The sequence below is a fragment of the Corvus hawaiiensis genome, chromosome 21, assembly GCF_020740725.1.
Source record: "Corvus hawaiiensis isolate bCorHaw1 chromosome 21, bCorHaw1.pri.cur, whole genome shotgun sequence".
Taxonomy (NCBI): Eukaryota; Metazoa; Chordata; class Aves; order Passeriformes; family Corvidae; genus Corvus; species Corvus hawaiiensis.
In genome coordinates, this window is record NC_063233.1 from 5669931 (window position 1) to 5689697 (window position 19767).

Here is a 19767-nt window from a genome sequence, read left to right on the forward strand (position 1 = left end):
ACACGGCCGTGGCCACACGGCCCCGCCCCCGCGGCGCTCGCTCTCCGCTAAGCCCCGCCCCTGCCCGGTAAGCTCCGCCCCCTCACCGCCTCAGGGCGCTCCTGGAGCCCCGCGGGCCCGCTCCGTGCCCTGTTCCTGCTCCCCGCGCCCCCCGGGACACGGCGTGGGTCCCTCCCCAGGCACCGAGCGCCAGGAGAGACCCCGCGGGCTGGAGCAGCCGGTCCCCCAAGCACTGAGGAGACTCCCGGGGTGGTCGCGCTGTCCCGGGTACGCTCTAGCCCGTGCCTATGGCAGCCGTGAGCGGGGCTCGCGGGAATGGCGCCCCTCAGTGAGGGGGCGCGGTGGGACCCTGGCTGTGCGGTGCCGGCAGCCGCGGCCCCTGAGCGAGGGACGGGCCGGGCTGCGCGCACCTTCCCGGGGAGGCCCTGCCGGGACGCCGCGGCCAAGCTCTGCCCCCCGCAGTGACGTCAGTGCCTCCGCCGCGTGGCGTCACGGCCTTGTGACGTCACGGAACGTCCCCGTCCCCGCCGGGTCCCCGCTGACCGAGCGTTCCGGCCGGGCCGGTGTTTCCGGGGAAGGACTCGGTGGCGCTTCCGGCGCGGGGGGAGGAAGTGACGGCGGGTTTGTTGACAGCGGAGGCCGCGGCGGGGGGAGCGGGCCCGAGCAGGACGCGGACCCCGGCCCGCCCCGGGGAGCCGGGACCAGCCAGGACCAGTCCCCCATGGCGCCAGGTGAGTACCGGTGCCCCCCTCCCCAGCCCGACCCGGGGGCACCGGGCCTGCCCGCCCGGGCGGGGGGAGGAACCGCCGCCCCCGGCAGTGCCGGACGGTGCCCCCGGCGCAGTCCCCATCCCCTCCCGGGGACGGCCAGGAGCAGCCGGGCCCCGCCGAGCAGGGCTCCGGGCCGCGGCAGCAGCTCCGGCGCTGCCCGGCGAGGTGACCTCTGAGTGCCTGGGGGTCGAGGGAGGGCTCGCGTTCGGGGCCAGCGCTGCCCGCGGGGTTGATAGAGACCATCGCGGGCTGATGGAGCCCCAGCGACCAGGGAGCCGTGACCAAGGGCTTTAGGTAGTCTTCTTGGGCAGGTGACCTGTGGAATGAAAATCCATGATGTAATTCAGTGAGCTGAAGGAGCATCTTTACTGCAGGCAGATACAAAGATGAACACATTCCCCGGCGAGTGCGAGCTGTCTCACTTACGATGTCAGTCCTGGCTGGTTGACAGGGTTGGGAGTTGGCTGGGACAGAGTGTAGCTCGATCTCCTCCTACTTCACTTTCCCTAGTGTAAGAAGGGATGGTGTGTCCCCACACAGGCAGCCATGACCCATCAATTAATAAAGTCACAGTGATTTGCAGCTGCAAGATGCCAGCTAAAGTGACAGTGCAGTTTCCCTTCAGAGTGTAACCCGTGCCAAACTCTGCATTTACATTACATTTATAATTCTGAAGTCACTGTAATCAGCTCGTGGCAGTGCATATTGTTTGCCCTCTCCTTGGATGAGTCCCTGATGCTGGAAAAGTCAGCTTTGCCAATCATTTTTGTAGCAACAGCATAAACGTTACGTGGTTGGCATGGAGCCACGGTGAGTCAGGCTTGGCTCTGGGCACTGCCTGGAGAGGGGCTGGGAGAGATGATCAGTCTGAAGTCCAAGAGAGAGGATATTGGCACTGGTGGCCCCAGAAGTGCCAGGAGAGGTCCCGAGCCTCACATGCCAGTGCAGCCTGGAATGCTGTAACAATGCATATGCAGCCTGGAAATGAGCAATATTTGCAAAGAGGCTGGTGGGTCCTGGATGCTGGGAATGGGGTAAGTAGAGCTGCCTGTACTGCATCTGGTTTTGGGTCCGTGGATGGCAGGAGGTTGCTGTTACTGCACAGAGAGGGCTGGGTGCCCACAGAAAGGGCTTTTGTGCGCCTGCTCTCGAGGCTCTGAGGAACTTAATTCCTTGGGTGCACTAAGATGGAGGCAAATCTGTCAGAGAAATAAACTGGAAAAAATACTGGCAGCTGAAGTTCTGGTCACTTTTCAATTCTTGCTCTTGAATTTTCAGCATCTTTCATGCATCTGTCTTTAACTCTACCAAAACCCACATGGCACCAGGTAGCTCTTTGCTGGAAAAGCACTGGTGGCAGTCACTAGGCAGCTTGATCCTGAAGCTTGTGTGAAGCTTCCTGAGGAGAACAATTAGACAAATGTTAATGATTTTTCAGCCTCTCATTTCTTTGTGTCACACGCCAAGGTTATAACTAGAGACAGTATTGCTCAGGGCAGCTATTGACACTCTTACTTCCCTCTCTGCTGCCAAAGTGTCATGTCTTCAGTCTAAGGAGGGAGAGGCCAGCTTGTGTCCTGGACAAAAGGTCACAGCAGCTGCTCAGATACCTGTAATAAATCAGGAGGATGAAAACTTTTCTTTGGTCTTATTTCACTGGGACAGTTTAACCATTCTTGATATTAAACTTCTGCATGGGATTGTGTTGGTGGATCACAGGGAGCTCAGAAGTTAAAGGGCAGCTGATTTCTTCAGGGCTGAGATCAACTGGCAGCATTGTGCTGGTCTCAGCAGAGAGGGAACAGAGGCTTGTCAGAGAGCCACAGGAAGGCAGTCCTTGCCCTCTGGTGCTCTGAGCTGCTTGGACAAGTCCCAAGCACTGGCTGTTTCCAGCTGCACGCGACAATAGATTGTCAATGGGAATTTGTTTTCGAGTTCTCTGGCCCTCAGTAGTAAACAGTGGAAGAACACTGGCTGCAGGGACCTCCTGTCTGATGGCACAGGGGAACTGGTAGGGACAGCAGAACATACTTCCCAGCTGGTTCAGATCTTCCTGTCAATCTTGCCTTTCGGGAAAGATTCTCTCCAGCAAGCTTCAGGCAAAATCTGCGAGAGGGACTTGTTCTGGAGGTGAGGCCGATTTATCTCCAAAGCAGACACAGGACAGCTTCCTCCCACCTGCATTCCATTTGCCAGGACCTCCCAGCCAGTGAGACAATACACTCAGTGGCCCATTTCAGTCTTGACTTCTCACCTTACTTAACTCCAAAGGAGAGAATTGTGGATTGTGGAGCTCCTCCTTTATCAAAGCTGAAAACCCTCAATTTTCATTGACTGGACCACATGCACCACAAAGGAACTATTGTGGCACTATTGAGATGTTCTTGTGACCCCCAGCTCAGCACTCTGTGACCAAAAGAGCAAGTTACACCCTTAACACCATGATTGGAGAGAGTTTAAAGTATAATTTTTATGATTGCTGAGGTTTTAGGGGTTTTTACCTCAGCATTAGCTTTTAGAGTGATTAAGCTGAGGAATGGGAGTTAAACTCTTCTCTCTTGTACTGATACCATAGGAATGAAAGAAAGAGCAGCAGAGGCTTTAGAGAAGCAGAGAGCTGGTGACACACAGGTGTCCTGCTATTTGCAGCTGCAGGATAAAGATCAGAAACGGAATATGGTTAAGGACATTTTGCAACAACTTCTCCAGCAACGGCTGCTCAGCTGTAGTGCAGAGAATAACAACTACCTCCACAGCACCAGTGTTCTCAGGGCCAGCAGGGACAGACTTACTGATAGGATAGAGGTTTTATATAATAAATAAACATTTCAACACAATTTTTTTGTGTCTGTGGAAATACGTAGAAAAGTTTTGGTTTGCTTATGTGATTTGACCCTTTGAAAGTGAAATGTAATTGTTGGTCTTCAAGCTGACTCTTCTGGTAACCCCTCAAGGCCCCAGTGAGCAAGTCTTGATACCAGAGCAGTCAGATCATTTCAAATCAGAAAACAGGGATAGCTTCCGCCAGTTGTCTGCCTCACCCATCCTTTATCCTGTTCCCAAAATGAAGAAGGGGAAAAGCACCTCGCCTTTTTCCAGTTTAGTCACTTGTACTCCTTTGTGACAGATTTGGGATCGTGAGGGTGAGCTGGATGGAGAGGTGTCCAGCACAGTCACAGTCCTTGCGTTACACTGCACTCAAATGGATCCCAGGCCAGTCCATGTGTTTCCCTCTGGCTTCTGATCCACTTCACACTCTAGTTCAAGGACTTGCATGAAGCTTCTGGCTTGGCACTACAGAGAAACATGGAGCTTGAAAATTAAACTTGACTTGGAACGTTGGCAAAGAAAATTGCAGGCAGGAAATACAGGGCCACAGATCCCACTGGTGCCATACAAAGGATTAAGTTGACAATAAATGTTCTGCTGGTTTATCCAACCTGCTCTGAAGGAAACCAAGCAATGCGGCTTCTGCCACTTCCCTTTCTGAGGGCCTTTGTCAGCCAGATAACCCTGCAATGAGGAAGCATTTTGCTGTGTAGCCTCATTTCCAAACACAACACACTAACTCAATCCCACAGTATCCCCTTAGAGTGGGAATACCAAGGAATTAAAGGCACACTGCCAGAGAGGCCAAAGTGCTGCAGGTCCTTTTGAGGTCAGCAAGTGATGGGCTGTAAATACAACAAACATCCTGCTGGTGTGGCAGCTTCGTGGGACACTTGCAGTTGTGCTTTTCTCAATGCATCTTTTTTCCCCTCTGCTTATAGCTGTCCTGATGGCCCCATAACTTCATCCCAGAACTTCATTTGAGGGAAGGATCTCCTGCATCAAAAGCTTCCTTCTGCTCTTCTCCTTCCCGTAATTTCCCTCAAAATGGCATCCGACAGTCCCGAGTCACTGATGACCTTGTGCACCGATTACTGCCTTCGCAACCTGGAGGGGACTCTCTGCTACCTCCTGGACAACGAAACACTCCGGCTCCATCCCGACATCTTCCTGCCAAGCGAGATCTGTGACAAACTTGTCAACGAGTACGTTTCAGGCCTGGTTTGGGAAGGAGCTGGGAGCTCAGAGAAGTGGGAGTATAGTTCTCCAAAAAGAATTATGGGAAAGAATTCATAGGGCTCTGTTTTTCCAATTGATCATACTGGCAAATAAGGGTTTGCATGAACTTCAGAAGGAGGTGTTCCCTTTTGTACTGCGATCATTCTAATTTCTGTGGTAATCACCCTTTCCAAGTTAGTCAGAGCTCAACGAGATCCTGTTAAAAGGGAAACTAAAAGAGTAAAACCAGAGTGAAACAGTCACTGCTTCTTCCTAGAACATCAGCGAGCAACAAAGAAGCCTTCCCATTTCCCACCACTGAAGTATTACAACACTCTCTCCAAGCAGAGAAATAAGAGCACAGAGTGCTAACAGGTGTTACATTTTAAGGCTGCTGCTCCCATAGTTTTATAAAGCAACCTGTCTCCAGGGATTTATGTAATTTGGCTGTCACAGTCTCTCTCAGCTGAACTTGTGCCCACAAAGTCTGGCAGAGAATTTTGGCCAGCTAATTTTCTGAAAAATGAAAAAAAAAAAAAATCACATTACTAAGTTTAAACAGCTAGTGAAAAAAATCCTGGAGTCTGTGCTTGCCACACACAGAGTCTTGCACTAATCTTTGCCCAAGATTTTCCTAGGGATTGTTAGTTCTGTGCCAGAAGAGGTGGGTGACTTCCTTTACCCCAAAAGCTGATCTGGGTGATTGGGGGTGGGGGGGGGGTTTGCTGTGTGCTCACACCTTGGTCACATTTCCTTGTCACCAGTGCGGGTGCCAGAGCTGTGGCTGAGCCTGTGCTGTGCTAACACCATTGCCCCACACAGGTACGTGGAGCTGGTGAAGACAGACAGCATCTTTGAACCCCATGAGAGCTTCTTCACCCTCTTCTCAGACCCACGGAGCACCAGGCTAGCTCGGATCCACCTGCGGGAACACATTGTGCAGGACCAGGACCTGGAGGCCATCAGGAAGCAGGTGGTGTTGCACTGACAACTGCCACATCACATAGCAGCATTGCTGCATGGGCACCAGCTAGAATCCCAGACACACAGAGATTCCCAAGGCTCCATCCTTCACTGTCCAAGCTTTCTTTGGACTAACCTCAGCTTCTCCCTTCTCAGCTCCCAAAGCCACTGTTGGGAATGACATAGGACTGGTCAAGTTGGGTGATACATGGTCTCAGGCTGTCCCAGTGGGAGGTGTGGAGCAAACAGGGTGGGCACTTTACCTGTGAAATATCTCTAACCTTGATTTCCCTTTTTTCAGGATCTTATTGAGCTCTACCTGACTAACTGTGAGAAGCTGACAGCCAAGAGCCTGCAAACCTTGGTGAGCTTCAGCCACACACTGATCTCCCTGAGCCTCTTTGGCTGCTGCAATATCTTCTACGAGGAGGAGAACCCTGGGGGCTGTGAGGACGACTGCCTGGTGAACCCCACTCGCCAGGTCTTGGTCAAGGACTTCACTTTTGAAGGCTTCAGCCGCCTGCGCTTCCTGAACCTGGGCCGCCTGATCGAGGGGGTAAACGTGGAGACACTGCTGCGGCCCTTGGCCTCCCTTGCAGCTCTCGACCTTTCTGGGATCCAGCTGAATGATGTGGGATTCCTGACCCAGTGGAAGGACAGTCTGGTTTCCTTAGTGCTTTACAACATGGACCTTTCTGAGGAGCACATCCAAGTGATCGCACAGCTTCGCAAGCTCAGGTCAGCAGATCTGTTCTGATAGGGAAAGGTCTTTCAGGAATGGTCTTCTTGCCTGCTACCAAAGAGGCACCCACTGCTAGGTTCAGCTTATAAACCTTCCTGTGAACAGGCTCACTCATTGACTCACTGTACATAACTGACATGTCTAAAGCCAGCCTGAATTTTGCTTGTAAGAAGACACCACTTAGCAGAAACTTCCCATTGGAGAAACAAAAAACAACACACATGACCCCATCGCCCCACTTGGTGTGCAACAGGTAGAAGACACTTTAATGAGTGGGATGTTGGCTCCAGTCTTAGGCAAGAGCCAGCAAAGTCTCTCTGCCCTGTAATGGACCCCACCTGCACACGATGGCTGGTTGGTTTGTCCCACCACTCCTCTAGCAGCAAGATTTCCCCAAAGCTTAAGCATTTAAATACCTGAAAGAAATCAGGATAATGTAATAGCCTGGGGTAGAAAAATTATAAGACTGGGGAGGCAGACAAAAACCTGTGTAACTTAATTTGTGGGATGAGGCAAGATACGTTCCTGGGGATGCACAGATCCTCTGGTGCATCTTAATCTCCAGGTAGAAATGCTCAGGTGGCTGCTGGGATGGAGTTTGGAAAAGGCAGTTTCTGAGCCTGGAGCAATTTCCTTTGTGATGTGTGGCTAGATGATTCACTGTGGTCCATTCCAAGTAGCCCTCTCCCAGATACCTGTGTGCTTTGGTTGAACACAGGGCCAGCTGCTGCTGCCAGAGCCTACAGAACCACATTCCTGTATCTTGGGAAGGAAATAATGATAAATAATAATCACACTTGGCTCTGGTAGGGAGGCAGAAGCCCCAGCTAATGCTTTCCAGGCTGTGAGATGCTCTCTATCACCTGCAGGCACCTGGATATCTCCCGAGACCATCTGTCCAGTTATTACAAGTTCAAGCTGACCCGGCGGGTTCTAAACTTGTTTGTGGAAAACCTGGTGAACCTCACTTCGCTTGACATCTCAGGGCACACCATGCTGGAGAACTGCACTATCCCCAGCATGGAGGAGAAGATGGGCCAGACAAGGTAAGGGAACAGCAATTACTGAGGTCTGTTTGGAGGGATAGATCAGTCAAAGATGAATTAAGAACAGTTCCCTCTTCTAAGTTCCCAAATTCTGTAGGTCTAATTAGTACTAAAAAGCAGGATACAACTCCTGCCAGCTTCCCCTGACAGTAAAGACTGGTGTGAGAATCAGCTGTGATTGCTGTATGCAACACATGTAAGGACTTGTAAGAGTAATAAAGAATTCATCCCATCTGCCTGCCATGCATATCATATTTCAGTTCTTTTCCACACACATTCTCCCAGGGATCTCCTGCAGGATTTTTTTCTGAAAGGACTCCAAAGCCTTACACATTTCCTACACAAAATATTCTTACCCTTGCTGAGATGCAGACTCTTCTGACAGAACATTTATACACTGAGTCAATACAATAGCATTCATAGGAGGGCTGAGTGTTTTAGGAACTTGGAATCTAAAGGCCTGTTTTCAGATTTGACCTGGATAATGGGCAGATCAACTCTTGGAAATCCTGGTGCCCCTCAGTAGAGGCATACCTGGAGGTCTGGTTTTCCAGATCAGCCAAGAACTCTGCCCTCCTATAAAGCACTTACTGAACAGAAGCACAGGAATGAGACAGTACTGGCTCCTTTTCACCAGAGCTGGTAAAAATGCACTGGCTCTTGGTCAACAAGGAACATGGCAGCAAAAACAGTGTTCCTGCATGCTCACAGAAGCAGATTTAGCCTGTCTGTCACATTGCAAATACATTGGATGAGTGAAACACATCCCTTTAAGAGGAAATTTTCACCCCAGCTAGTGAATTTCCAGGACAAATTTTACCTGGGCAAGCTGCATCCTGTCTGCAGGAATTCTTACTGCTGGTTCCATTCAACACATTCACCTTTCACTCACGATCACTGGGATGAATATTTAGAGTTATGTTCATAAGCAGCTGACTGGTATAAAATGAAGTGTAGCTTTTACTTCTCTGGGTATGAAACAGCACAGTCAGAGTGAATGGAGGGCTGACAGCCATCTTTGTGGCAGGAGACACCTGGAGAAGCTTGGTACCAACATGAGCAATCTCTTGTTTTTTCACCCCAGCATTGAGCCAGCAAAGAGCAGCATTGCTCCCTTCCGGGGTCTGAAACGACCACTCCAGTTCTTGGGCCTTTTTGAAACATCCCTCTGCCGCCTGACCCATATTCCAGCCTACAAGGTAAGGAGGCTGCAGGAATATTGGCAGTAGGAACTTGTTAGAAGTTGAAAGAACATGAAAATACTGGCTGCCAGTAGAGTGGAGTTCTTTGGGTCTTGGGTGTGACACCTGAGCTCTGACCTTTCAATAACTACTTCATAATGCCAGAAAGCAAGACCTGTACCCCGCGTAGTTTTTATAAGGGTTGAAAAACATGCCTCTTGGAGAAAAGCATGGAGAAATCATCCTGCCTGAAGGATGTCTGTGACTACAGAAAAGGATTTAAGACAGTAGGAGTTCTACTTTTGAATAGCATCCTCCTGCCCCAAAGATGCCTTTTCTCATCCCTCTGGACTGAAAAGTGACTCAACCTCTGTCCCATCCTGGGCTGAAACTACTCTCAGGGCAGAGGGAAGGTATACCCTTCGACCTCTCAGCATTTCCTTCTCAAGTTGGTTTTCCTCCTTTATAATTTCTCCCCTGACTCTTTTTGCTCCTCCACGCCAGGTGAGTGGAGACAAGAACGAAGAGCAAGTCCTGAATGCTATTGAGGCTTACACTGAGCACCGGCCGGAAATCACTTCCCGGGCCATCAACCTGCTTTTCGACATTGCCCGCATCGAGCGCTGCAGCCAGCTGCTGAGAGCCCTCCAGGTAAGCCTTGGCTTCACCCTGACAAGGGGAATTTTGCACTTCCAGTCCTTTTTTCCACCCTGGGACACTGTATCAGGCCATTCCAGAGAAAGTTCCTGTAGCGCAGTGCAACTGGGTACCTTCATTTCCTAAGCGCGTTCCTGCAATGCCTGGGCCACACATTCCTTGTGGGCTTCTAACAGTCGCTCCAAGAATTAGCAGCGAGTCTGTGGCACTAAAGCTCCCTGTTGCTTCTCTGCAGCTGGTGATCACAGCCCTCAAGTGCCACAAGGATGACAAAAACATCCAGGTGACGGGCAGCGCGGCACTGTTCTACTTGACCAACTCCGAGTACCGCATGGAGCAGAGCGTGAAGCTGCGGCGCCAGGTCATCCAGGTGGTGCTGAACGGCATGGAGTCCTACCAGGAGGTCACAGTAAGAGCAGCCCAGGCTCCTTTGGTTCCCATAGTCCTCTTTCCCTGGTGTCAGCATTTGGGTTTCCTCTGCCTGCAGGGAGTTAAACAAGGCAGAGGAGTTACTGCCCAGGTCTGCTCCTGGCCTCCACTCAGCAATGAGGATTCGATGCAGGGTGCTCCTTTTTATCCATGGACAGTGGTCAAAGGGTGTATGTGACACACAGACACCCAGCACTGACTGTGAGGTGAAATCGTGGGTAAAGGGGGTATTGAGTCAATGGAAAGAAACATCTCAAATCTCTGTACTGGACATCAGCTGTGTAGAGAGCCCAAAGGCAGCGAGGAACTGGCTCGGAAAGCAATGGGCCCTGGGTAATTGGGTGGCCTTATGAGGCTGGGGTGACAGTCATGAAGCATGGCTAAAGTACAGCACTAGATCAGAGGGTAACAGAAATCTCAGTAGCTGTAATCAGGCAAGAAGATGGTTTCAATACCAAGCAGCAAGGAAACATGAGGCGGCGGGGTCTGTGATTTTGTAGCCACTTGGCCCAATGTTTGCTTCCTTTTGACCCAGGTACAGCGGAACTGCTGCCTGACACTGTGTAACTTCAGCATTCCCGAGGAGCTGGAGTTCCAGTACCGCCGAGTGAACGAGCTGCTGCTGAACATTCTCAACCAGAGCCGGCAGGACGAGTCCATCCAGCGCATCGCTGTGCACCTCTGCAATGCCCTGGTCTGCCAGGTGGACAACGACCACAAAGAAGCTGTGGGCAAGATGGGGTTTGTCATGGTTGGTATGGTCCCAAGGTGTCTACTTATCCATAACCCAGGCTGGTACAATTCCCTTGCAGCTGTCCATGAGATGCCTCCAGCCATGATCCAACCTCTCAATATCACTGGAGGGAACCAGCGTCCCTGCTGACCTCTCCTGGAACCTACCCCTTTACTGGCTTACCAACACTGGAAGTTATGATCACAGAGACAGGCTGGTGTGAGGGCAGAAAGGCACTGTAACCTTACACCTGACCTCACCACGTCGGGTTATTTCCAGATCTGGTGCCGCCTTGTGACTGGCTCCTCCTTCTCCCCAAGTTTGCATCAGCTTCCCAACTCAATCCATATCCCTCATCTTTTCCACGAACTGCAGAGGCTGTTGTTTTGGTGCAGTTATGCCACATCCCAGACCTTGTCATACAGATCAAAACTGACTCAACTGCAAACTCAACATCTCAGGGACTGTGGCATAGTTCAGCTCTGTGAATACTTGCAACTTGGAACATAACCCAGTCCCACTGGTTTAGAGAAAGAGATACCAAGTAGGTTCTCTGCAAAAGATCAAAGTTGGCCATAACTGCTGTGATACTACAGGGCTGGTTAAGTTTTAGCTCCATGACTTTTGAACTGTTTTTCACTCTTCCTCTTTCTTTGTCCACAGACAATGCTAAAGTTGATTCAGAAGAAGTTGGCTGATAAAACGGTGAGTGTTTCCCAAAAAAACCATATACATAGAGTATTTTTTCTTCAGTCTGACTTAGCATGGAGATCAGCCCAGACTGCCAGCTCAGCTTCTCTTAACAAACACAAGACATCTCAGCTGACACTGTAGAATTTCTTGTCCCGGGGTGAGGGCAGGGGAATGTGACAAGGAAGCAAAAATATTAAACAAAAAACCCACTTACTGACAAGTTGTAAGTGAACAAGGTTTTCTTACCTCTGAAGTCATCTAGGGTGATGCCAGAGAGGAAACAGGTGATTGGTTTGCACCAGGCTCCTGCATTAGCATAGCTCTGATTCTGTCCCTTTCCCTATAGTGTGATCAGGTGATGGAGTTCTCCTGGAGTGCCCTCTGGAACATCACTGATGAGACCCCAGATAACTGCGAGATGTTCCTTAACTACAGTGGCATGAAACTGTTCTTGGAGTGCTTGAAAGTAAGTGTCTGATTGTCTCTGGAGAGATGCTGACAGGAGCAGTGGAGATGCAGGTGCCTGGGCAGCATCCCTGGCTCTACTCCTCTCCAAGCATTACTTCCTACATTGCACAAACAGGAAAGTAAAAGCTCGTGCAAGTTCTTCTTTCTCACGTCATTCCACCCAGCCAGTAGAACAGAGAAACTTACAGTGAACACATCTTCCCCTTTCCCCATCTTTGCTCAGCCCCCTCAAGCAGAGCAGCAGTGCACAGTGGGCCTGGTTTTGATCCTCTCTTTTCGCACATACCTTTAGCATTTGGCACCTGCCAAGGAGCCATTGCTGACTACCCAAAATTACTGAGCTTGTCTAGATGCACTGTACAGCCTTTTCCCAGGGTTGCTTGTTCTCAGCATCACCACAGTCCTACCTGTGTATAACCCTGTTCCTTGCCTGGCCAGGAGTTCCCAGAGAAACAGGAGCTACACCGCAACATGCTGGGCCTCCTGGGCAATGTGGCAGAGGTGAAGGAGCTCCGCCCACAGCTCATGACCTCCCAGTTCATCAGTGTGTTCAGGTGAGTGCCTGGCTGGCGACCAGCTGGGCTCTGATCTCGTCTCCTGAACCACCTGGAGACTTGTGAATCTTTCCTGCATCAGCAGCTCTAAGTGATCTTTCCTGCATCAGCAGCTCTAAGTGATCTCGTCTCTCTTGGCAGCAACCTCCTGGAGAGCAAAGCTGATGGGATTGAGGTGTCTTATAATGCCTGTGGAGTGCTCTCCCATATCATGTTTGATGGTCCAGAGGCCTGGGGGATCTGTGAGCCTCACAGAGAGGAGGTTGTGAAGAGGATGTGGGCAGCCATCCAGAGCTGGGATATCAACTCCAGGAGAAATATCAATTACAGGTGAGGAATGGAAAAGTTTGGCCCACTCACCCAGGAGCCAGGATTGTCATAGGAATGAAACACCAACAGAGAGAAAGGAAGAGAGAGAGCCCAGTATGAAGACTCTGTTCAGAGTGAAGGAGAAACATCCTCAGGGACATACTCTTTAGTGAGGGTTTTACATCTTCCTTTGAAACATGTTACATAAGATGCTGAAATTAGACACCTTACATGACAATTCCTATGGGAGAAGTTTGGCAGCCCAGCAGAATTTCTCCTGTATGTTTCTGCTGAAATTGAGTAGCTCAGGAAAACCATGATCTGTCTGGGACTGCCGAAGCATTTTCCTCTGATACTGCTGTCCTTTGCAGTCTGTCCTTTTAAGTCTGTTTGCTTCCCAAAGTCACATGCTTTCACTCTTCTCTGGGGCATATTTAGACACTTAGAAATCCCTTCAAAGGCTAATACAACTGCTGGAATCCTCTAAACCCTTTCCTGTAGGAGGGTATCAGGTACTCAGAATTCCCTTAGTGCTTGGCAGGGATCCAGAACTGGCATTCCAGTGCCTGTTTACAGTATAGACAGTGTAGTATTGTTGTCAGAGGAAACATAGCAACCCTTGCACATGTGCAGCCAGCTTTGCCTGGGTATGGTTTGGCTTTGTCCCTCCTCAAACTCATCCAGTGCTGCTGGATCTCAACTCTTGTGAGGAAATGCCTAATGGAGGATGGAAATCAGTTCCTGGGCTCAGTTGCCTTCATTGCAGCTATTTCTCTGGGGAGCGTGTGCTGAAGTGGTGGGGTCTGTAATCCTGCCAGCACTGCCCTGGGACACAGACTTAGCCTTGGTGCCAAAATCTTTGACGTGCCAATGGATTTACTGCTGTGGTACGTATGAGCAGAGAGTTTGTATTGCTGTGAGTGGCAAAGGTGCTGAAAGAATTAGCTCTCAGATTTTTAACAACTTCGGTAATATTTCTGTGCAGGTCATTTGAACCAATCCTTCGACTTCTTCCACAAGGGATCTCCCCAGTCAGCCAGCACTGGGCCACCTGGGCACTCTATAACCTGGTCTCTGTCTACCGTAAGTTCTCTTTTTGAAATCATATTCCCTGCACTGTAGAAGTTGAGGGGGTGGATCTGAGGCTGTCAGCAGAAAAAGCCTTCCCAGATAAACGATGTAGGTAGAGAAAATCTTCTTTGAGTGATTCAGAAATGTCCAGGCAGCACAGCCAAACAAAGGTAATTAGACTTGGTGTGTAGGAAATTCCTTCACTGTCCTGATCCTTCTCCTTCCTCTCCTGGCACCCTTTGTACCACTGTTGTGAGGGTTCACAAGGACCTGCTTTATTCATTTCTCTGCAGCTGACAAGTACTGCCCACTGCTGATCAAAGAAGGTGGGATTCCTCTCCTGAAGGACATGATTAAAATGGCCTCAGCACGACAAGAGACCAAGGAAATGGCCCGGTAGGACACCAGTGCACAAAACTCACAAACTCTCATTTTACCCTTAGTTTAGTTTTTAATTCTTCCACATGAAGAGGAAGCAAAGCAAGGCCTGCAGTGATGTGTATGAGAGGTATGAAGTGAACACAGGAGAAGCAGAGGAAAAAGAGGATGAAAACAGAAGACTAGAGATGTTTATAGGTGGTCAGTACACACAGATCATTACCAGGCAACTGGGTTGTAGATTGGCTTGTTGAGCAAGGGAGCCACATAGCTAATTGCAGTTCTTAAGCCAATATCACTTTTCCCTGTACTTGGGTGGGCTCCCTGTCTTCAGAATCATACTGGCCTGTCACTGAAGTGCCAGCTGCACAGTTAAAATGAGAGCATTTTTCAGAAGGTAGAGTCCATCACCCTCGCAATGACACCTTTCTTTGGAGTCATCCTTTCAGAGCTGTAAAAACCAGCTGCAGTTTCTGATCATTGGCAAAGTGAGAGCTGTAATTTCATACCTGCAGAATGAATAGAAGAGAGAGGTAGAGATCAGGGAATACGTACCTGGTGAGTGGGCAGCAGGTATTCCCACAGCTGAAGGGCTGCTAAATGCTGCAGGGGAGTGGAGCCTGCAGAAGACAGTCACAGTCACACACAGTGCGTGGGATGCGACAGGCGACAGCACAGTGAAGGACAAACATTTGTATTCATGGGTTTCCTGGTAGGATTTAAAGGCATCCAAGGTTTTGAATATGGGGGTGATGAATGAATGGTCACAACTGAATCTGGATGTGCACTACCATAACTTGACATTCCAAACTGGTTTGTGGAGTTTACTGGTTTTGACACAGTTTGTGTCTCAAACAGGACACAGTTACACAGAAATCAACTCGGGAACAGTTCTTACCTTACTGTCTCACAGCTGAGATGCAATAAGCTTTAAACTAAACCGTCTCTCCTTGTCCTTGTTTTATCCATAGGAAAGTTATAGAGCACTGCAGTAACTTTAAGGAGGAGAACATGGACACTTCCAGATAGAGGCAATCACCCAGTGCCTCTTGCCAGCACTGTATCCAGCTTCTCTCTAACTCACTGTACATAGGGAGGACTCTTTCTTACCAACTCGCCCGTTGGAAGGAAACTTTATGTGTGTGTGTGAGACCCTCAGTAGATGAAGGTGAATAGGGGAGGGGGGAGGGACTTTTTGCACAACAAAATGCTTTCCTTAACTTAGTGGACTTTTTTGTTATGAAGTTTCAGGTTGAAGTTCCGTGTGTATGATTTCTGTATAAAAAGAAAACAAAAAACAAAGACAACTACATTATGTATCTTTTAACCTTTTTATTTTAGACCACACAGAGAGCCTCAAATGACCATGAGCTTGAAGACCTAGTTGTGTGATCACTAGTGTGACATGTCTATTTCCCACTTTTTAGAAAATTCCCTTTTGCTGTACTGCATGAGGTCCTGAGATGTCTGCAAGAACACCAGTCCTGAATCAGCACTGGCTGCTCAGTGGGGTGACAGGCAGTGATGAGTTATTTATTTGGTTAGAGAGGTTGGGGGACAAGAGAGACAGACCAAAAGAACTGACCTTTTAGTGAGATGTATAAATGGAGAAACTAGAGAAGACCTTTCAAGCTAATTCACTCCTTTAAGGGCTTTTTAATAGAAGGCTCACATTAATGGAAGCACTGCTAATTCTGTGTGGGTCATTTGGAAGTAAGACATTCCCAATAAATTCAAGAGGTCTGTTTTGTCCCCATTGGCAGTACAGTAGGATCTGCCAGCCCACCCAGCCTCAGAAGGTATGGGGTGACCAGTAAAACCAGTTACACGTTCTTGGCCACACAGCTTCTCTCTCAAAGGGAGCCTGTTCAGCAAGGCACAAGGTTTGTTCACAAAGGGCTACACACCTGCATTCCAGTCCTTCACCACCTTTTTTAGTTGTGTTCTATTTTGTGGGGAAGGGCTACAAAGCCAATCAGAGTATTTCCCTCTGCATAATATACTCTGCTAGGCCCTAGTCCAGAGCAGCTGTACCCCCTTGTGCAAGTCCCAGGAAGGGACTGGAGCTGTTCTGCTCTCTCAGTGTCATCACAAGCTGTGCTCAGTAGCATCATAATCTCCCTTCACAAGAAGCTCACTGCAGCACAACTGCTGGAATTGGAGGTGGGGAGTCTCCAGCCAGTCCCAGGAAATAGCACCTTTTGTTCCACCCCAACATCTTCCCCTTTTTCTTGGAAGCAGAAGGCCCTATTCCTATCTGACTCCCAGAAGCACTTAGCAGTGCAGTCCCACTCCCATCAGCAGCATTACTCCAGTCTGTGTGACACAGGTGAGAGTCCTGCTGAGCTAGTCTTCACCTGTAACCTGGAATGGCTCAAGAAGCTGAAGGCCAAGGCTTGCCTCACAGCCAGGCACTCAACAGCACAGCTGTCCATATCATAGCCCACTGCTCACCACAGTTCTTTGACAATTCACAAATCTTCCCTTAGAAGGGATTCAGAAAAGATTTTGTGCCTGGTAGAGGGCAGATGAGCCCATGGCCATGCAGGCTGGGACACTTCAGGCCTCAGAGCACAGTAACTCGCTGCTCTCTTCCCTCGTACACTTTGCTCTCAGATTTGAGTCGCTGCTATGAGGCTCTGCTAATGCACAGAGTTCATGTCGTCCTTGTGAACACGTTAGAGACGGATCCTTGATCCACAAACTGACACTTTAACTGACAGAACACAACTGCCTGGAGAGGTTTACTTTTACTGCCAATACGGTGTTATTCAATGTCTTTTTTTTTTTCTTTTTAACCATACGTCATTTGTTTTGGTATTGTGAGATCTGTACTTTTTTCTTTTAAGTATTTTTCAAACTTATATATATTTTTGTGTCACTTTTAAATTGTTTTCATAAGATTTGCAAAACTTGACAAATTATACTTTTTTGCAGTCATTTGAAATGTATTTTTCTCTCTCACTTATTCCTGTTTCCCAAGAATTTGTGTCCCTATGAGCTTTGAGATAGGGAAGCTTATTTCAAGATCTGTTTTCTGTGTAACATTTGCTAATCTTCCTTCTAGATGCAAAACTAAGAGGGGCTGCAAATACAGCCTTGGTTGTTAGGGGAGTCAGGCTTTGTTCTTTAATTCCCCATTTAGTGCTGTTGTCCTTGGGAAGTTGTTTCATGTGGCAGTGCCACTCACCATGTCTGCTTCCTTTCCAATGCCCATGTAGTGAAAGCTCCTGCCACTAAAATCTTTAACCACCTGACAAAAAGCACTCAAGATTTTGACTGTGTTGGCAAGGTGGGAGTAGAGCAGAAGGGGCCACATCACAGATGTGAGGTATCAGAAACCCTTGTCCCCAGAAAGCAGCTGCTATGCTGGGGAGACAGTGGAGCTGAGGAACTCCCATCTCAGCTGGAGCAGATCCCAGCCTCTCACTGCAATCCAAGCCAAGCAGCTGGGCTCTACTCTGAGATTTTGGCACAACTACATCAAGGCTAGTGAACAACCAATGACTTGGTTTTATCTGCCTTGAGGCCCCAAAGGTTTGGGTTTTCCAAACCAGTGCTTCCACAAGTTGAGCAGTTACTGGAGTCTCACCTGCTGCATCCCAGACTAACAAGATCTACACTGCATCAAAGCTGTTTCACACTGTAAAGGTGTTTCACACCTCTGTCCTCACTGCTCACAGACCCTCAGCAAGCTGTACCTCAGCCTGAACCAGGATAAAAAGATTTCAATTTCCCAGCAATAAGGAGATGAATGGAACAAGGCCAGGCTGCCAGAAAAGCTCAGCTTGCTGAAATCTGTCACCAATCCCAGGGGAAAGAGGGAACTGTAACCAGGCTGTTGCAGAAAGCCTCACATAAGATTTTGAGTCAGGCCACCAGCAAAGTAAATGCCTGAGGCAGCACATTAAAAGGAGTAACATCTCTGTTAGAGTAACATGAGCTTTGCCTACAAGCTTTAGTGTCTTCAAGATTTTGTGAGCTGAAAAATAACATTTTCCCTTCAGTAAGGAGCAAAGAGGGAAAAGTATCCTCTGAGCACAATCCAAGAATTCCTGTAACTGGAAGTTTGAAACTAGTTTGGGCCTCAGTTTCTCTAACTGAAACAACAGGCATAATGCATGACCTGCAAAGCACTTTTTGGTGGCAAGGATTTAACTGGTGCCATAGATCAGAGCTGAGGACAGAACAGGCCTGCAGATACTGTATCAATGCTCTGCAAAGGAGGGGAGGGCAAAGTGGCAGATTTTTTATGACGGTTTAATGTAAAAGGGGAAGTTGGATAGCCTGAAATGCATCCCTCAGGCCTTCCAGCTTTGCTGGATCAAAGGAACAAGCCAGGAAACTTCAACTCCACACAAAATTATACAGCCAGTGATCAGCCCTGCTCAGAAAACCAGAATGGGGTTCTATTTTTCAAATGAAAATCCAGCTGGAGAGAAGTTCATAGCGTGTAAGGATATTGCAGAGGGGCTCCTTGTGCTCAGTAGCTGTTGGCCCACTCAGACTCTTCATGTTTTCACTACTACATTTCCTTTAATATTCCAAAGCTTGGCAAACAAAGCATGAATGCAACTCAGTAGCTCCCTGCAGAGACTGTGCCAACAAAGGAACCCTCTACCTGAACTGTGCGTGGTTTCCTTCCTGGCTGGAGGCTGCCCTGTCCTTCAGTGGCCCTTTTCAGTGACCCAGCAGTGCCAGGTGCCCATGTTCTCTGGAGCAGATAAGAGCAAATTGGTGAGCAACTTCCCACCAGTGCTTCCATTTTACAAGATCTGTGGGAGGAATTGCTCATAAGGATTGGCATCTACTTGGATGGTGTTTTACACCCAGCAGCACCAGACTTTCTCATCTAGACCAAGCCAAGAAAGTTTAGCACTGATATTTGTGGCAATCAGAACACTGCAGATAATTCATCTGCACCATGGCTGCTATTTCCCTGCACCTTCCTACTGAAATTATTCTCTTCAGCACTGAATCCTACCCAGCTTGTCACCGTGGCTGGGCTTCTGCTGCTGTCACTCTGGTCTCTGCAAAAGATGAGTGGGAAGAAAAGTCTTGGAGCTGTGAGTCAATTCCCTCTCATTACCTGAAGAAGGCAATTAATTTCCAGTAGGGCAAGAGCTAGAGGGCACTGCAGTCAGGCACTATCCATAGAAAAGACATTTCCTTGAGACTGTTTAGGGAGGAGTCTGCCACAGCTCAGGTGTTAGAGGACAACTTGTGCTGGAAAAAGAGAATTAAAAGTAGGGAAACAGCTGGTCTCCACAACAACCATGTGTGTGAAGCACAGAGGGCAGTAGTCATCAGGAATGGATGAAAAGCAACATGGGGGCTGAAGGAAAAGAGAGCACTTAAGGAAATGAGGGAGATATTCTGCTGAACTGAAACACTTCTGCTTTAGCAGACTGTTTTGATTTCACATAATTGTCACTGATTCTCTCTGTAACTCTTTTCTTGTTTTAAAAAAGGTTTTTAAGCTAACTAAATATGTATTTCCTTGTTTTGCAATGAAAATACCCTCAGTTATAATGAGCAAGTGTCTCCTTTTACTCTGTCCATGGACCTGCCTGATGCTGAGGCCTGGTTCAAATGTTTGTACCTGGTGAAACTGAGCAAAAAAATCAAAATGCACAACTGTTGCTTCCTTAAAATTCTGAATGAATTAACTTTTCTGTTGTATCCGTTGGATACCTGCTGTGTATTAAACCTAGCGCTCAAGAGTG

At 48.7% G+C, this 19767-nt stretch overlaps 1 protein-coding gene across 1 annotated transcript; it reads left to right on the top strand.

Annotated features, from left to right (window-relative positions):
* Window positions 1–104: 104 nt before the first annotated feature.
* ZER1 (zyg-11 related cell cycle regulator) lies at window positions 105–19767 on the top strand. Its single transcript, XM_048325070.1, has 16 exons — window positions 105–731; window positions 4541–4804; window positions 5640–5790; window positions 6082–6518; window positions 7392–7568; window positions 8653–8767; window positions 9254–9400; window positions 9642–9815; window positions 10371–10586; window positions 11232–11273; window positions 11608–11727; window positions 12168–12283; window positions 12425–12613; window positions 13578–13675; window positions 13957–14059; window positions 15013–19767. The coding sequence occupies exons 2-16, from the start codon at window positions 4647–4649 to the stop codon at window positions 15068–15070; spliced, it is 2301 nt and encodes a 766-aa protein (XP_048181027.1). The 5' UTR covers window positions 105–731; window positions 4541–4646; the 3' UTR covers window positions 15071–19767.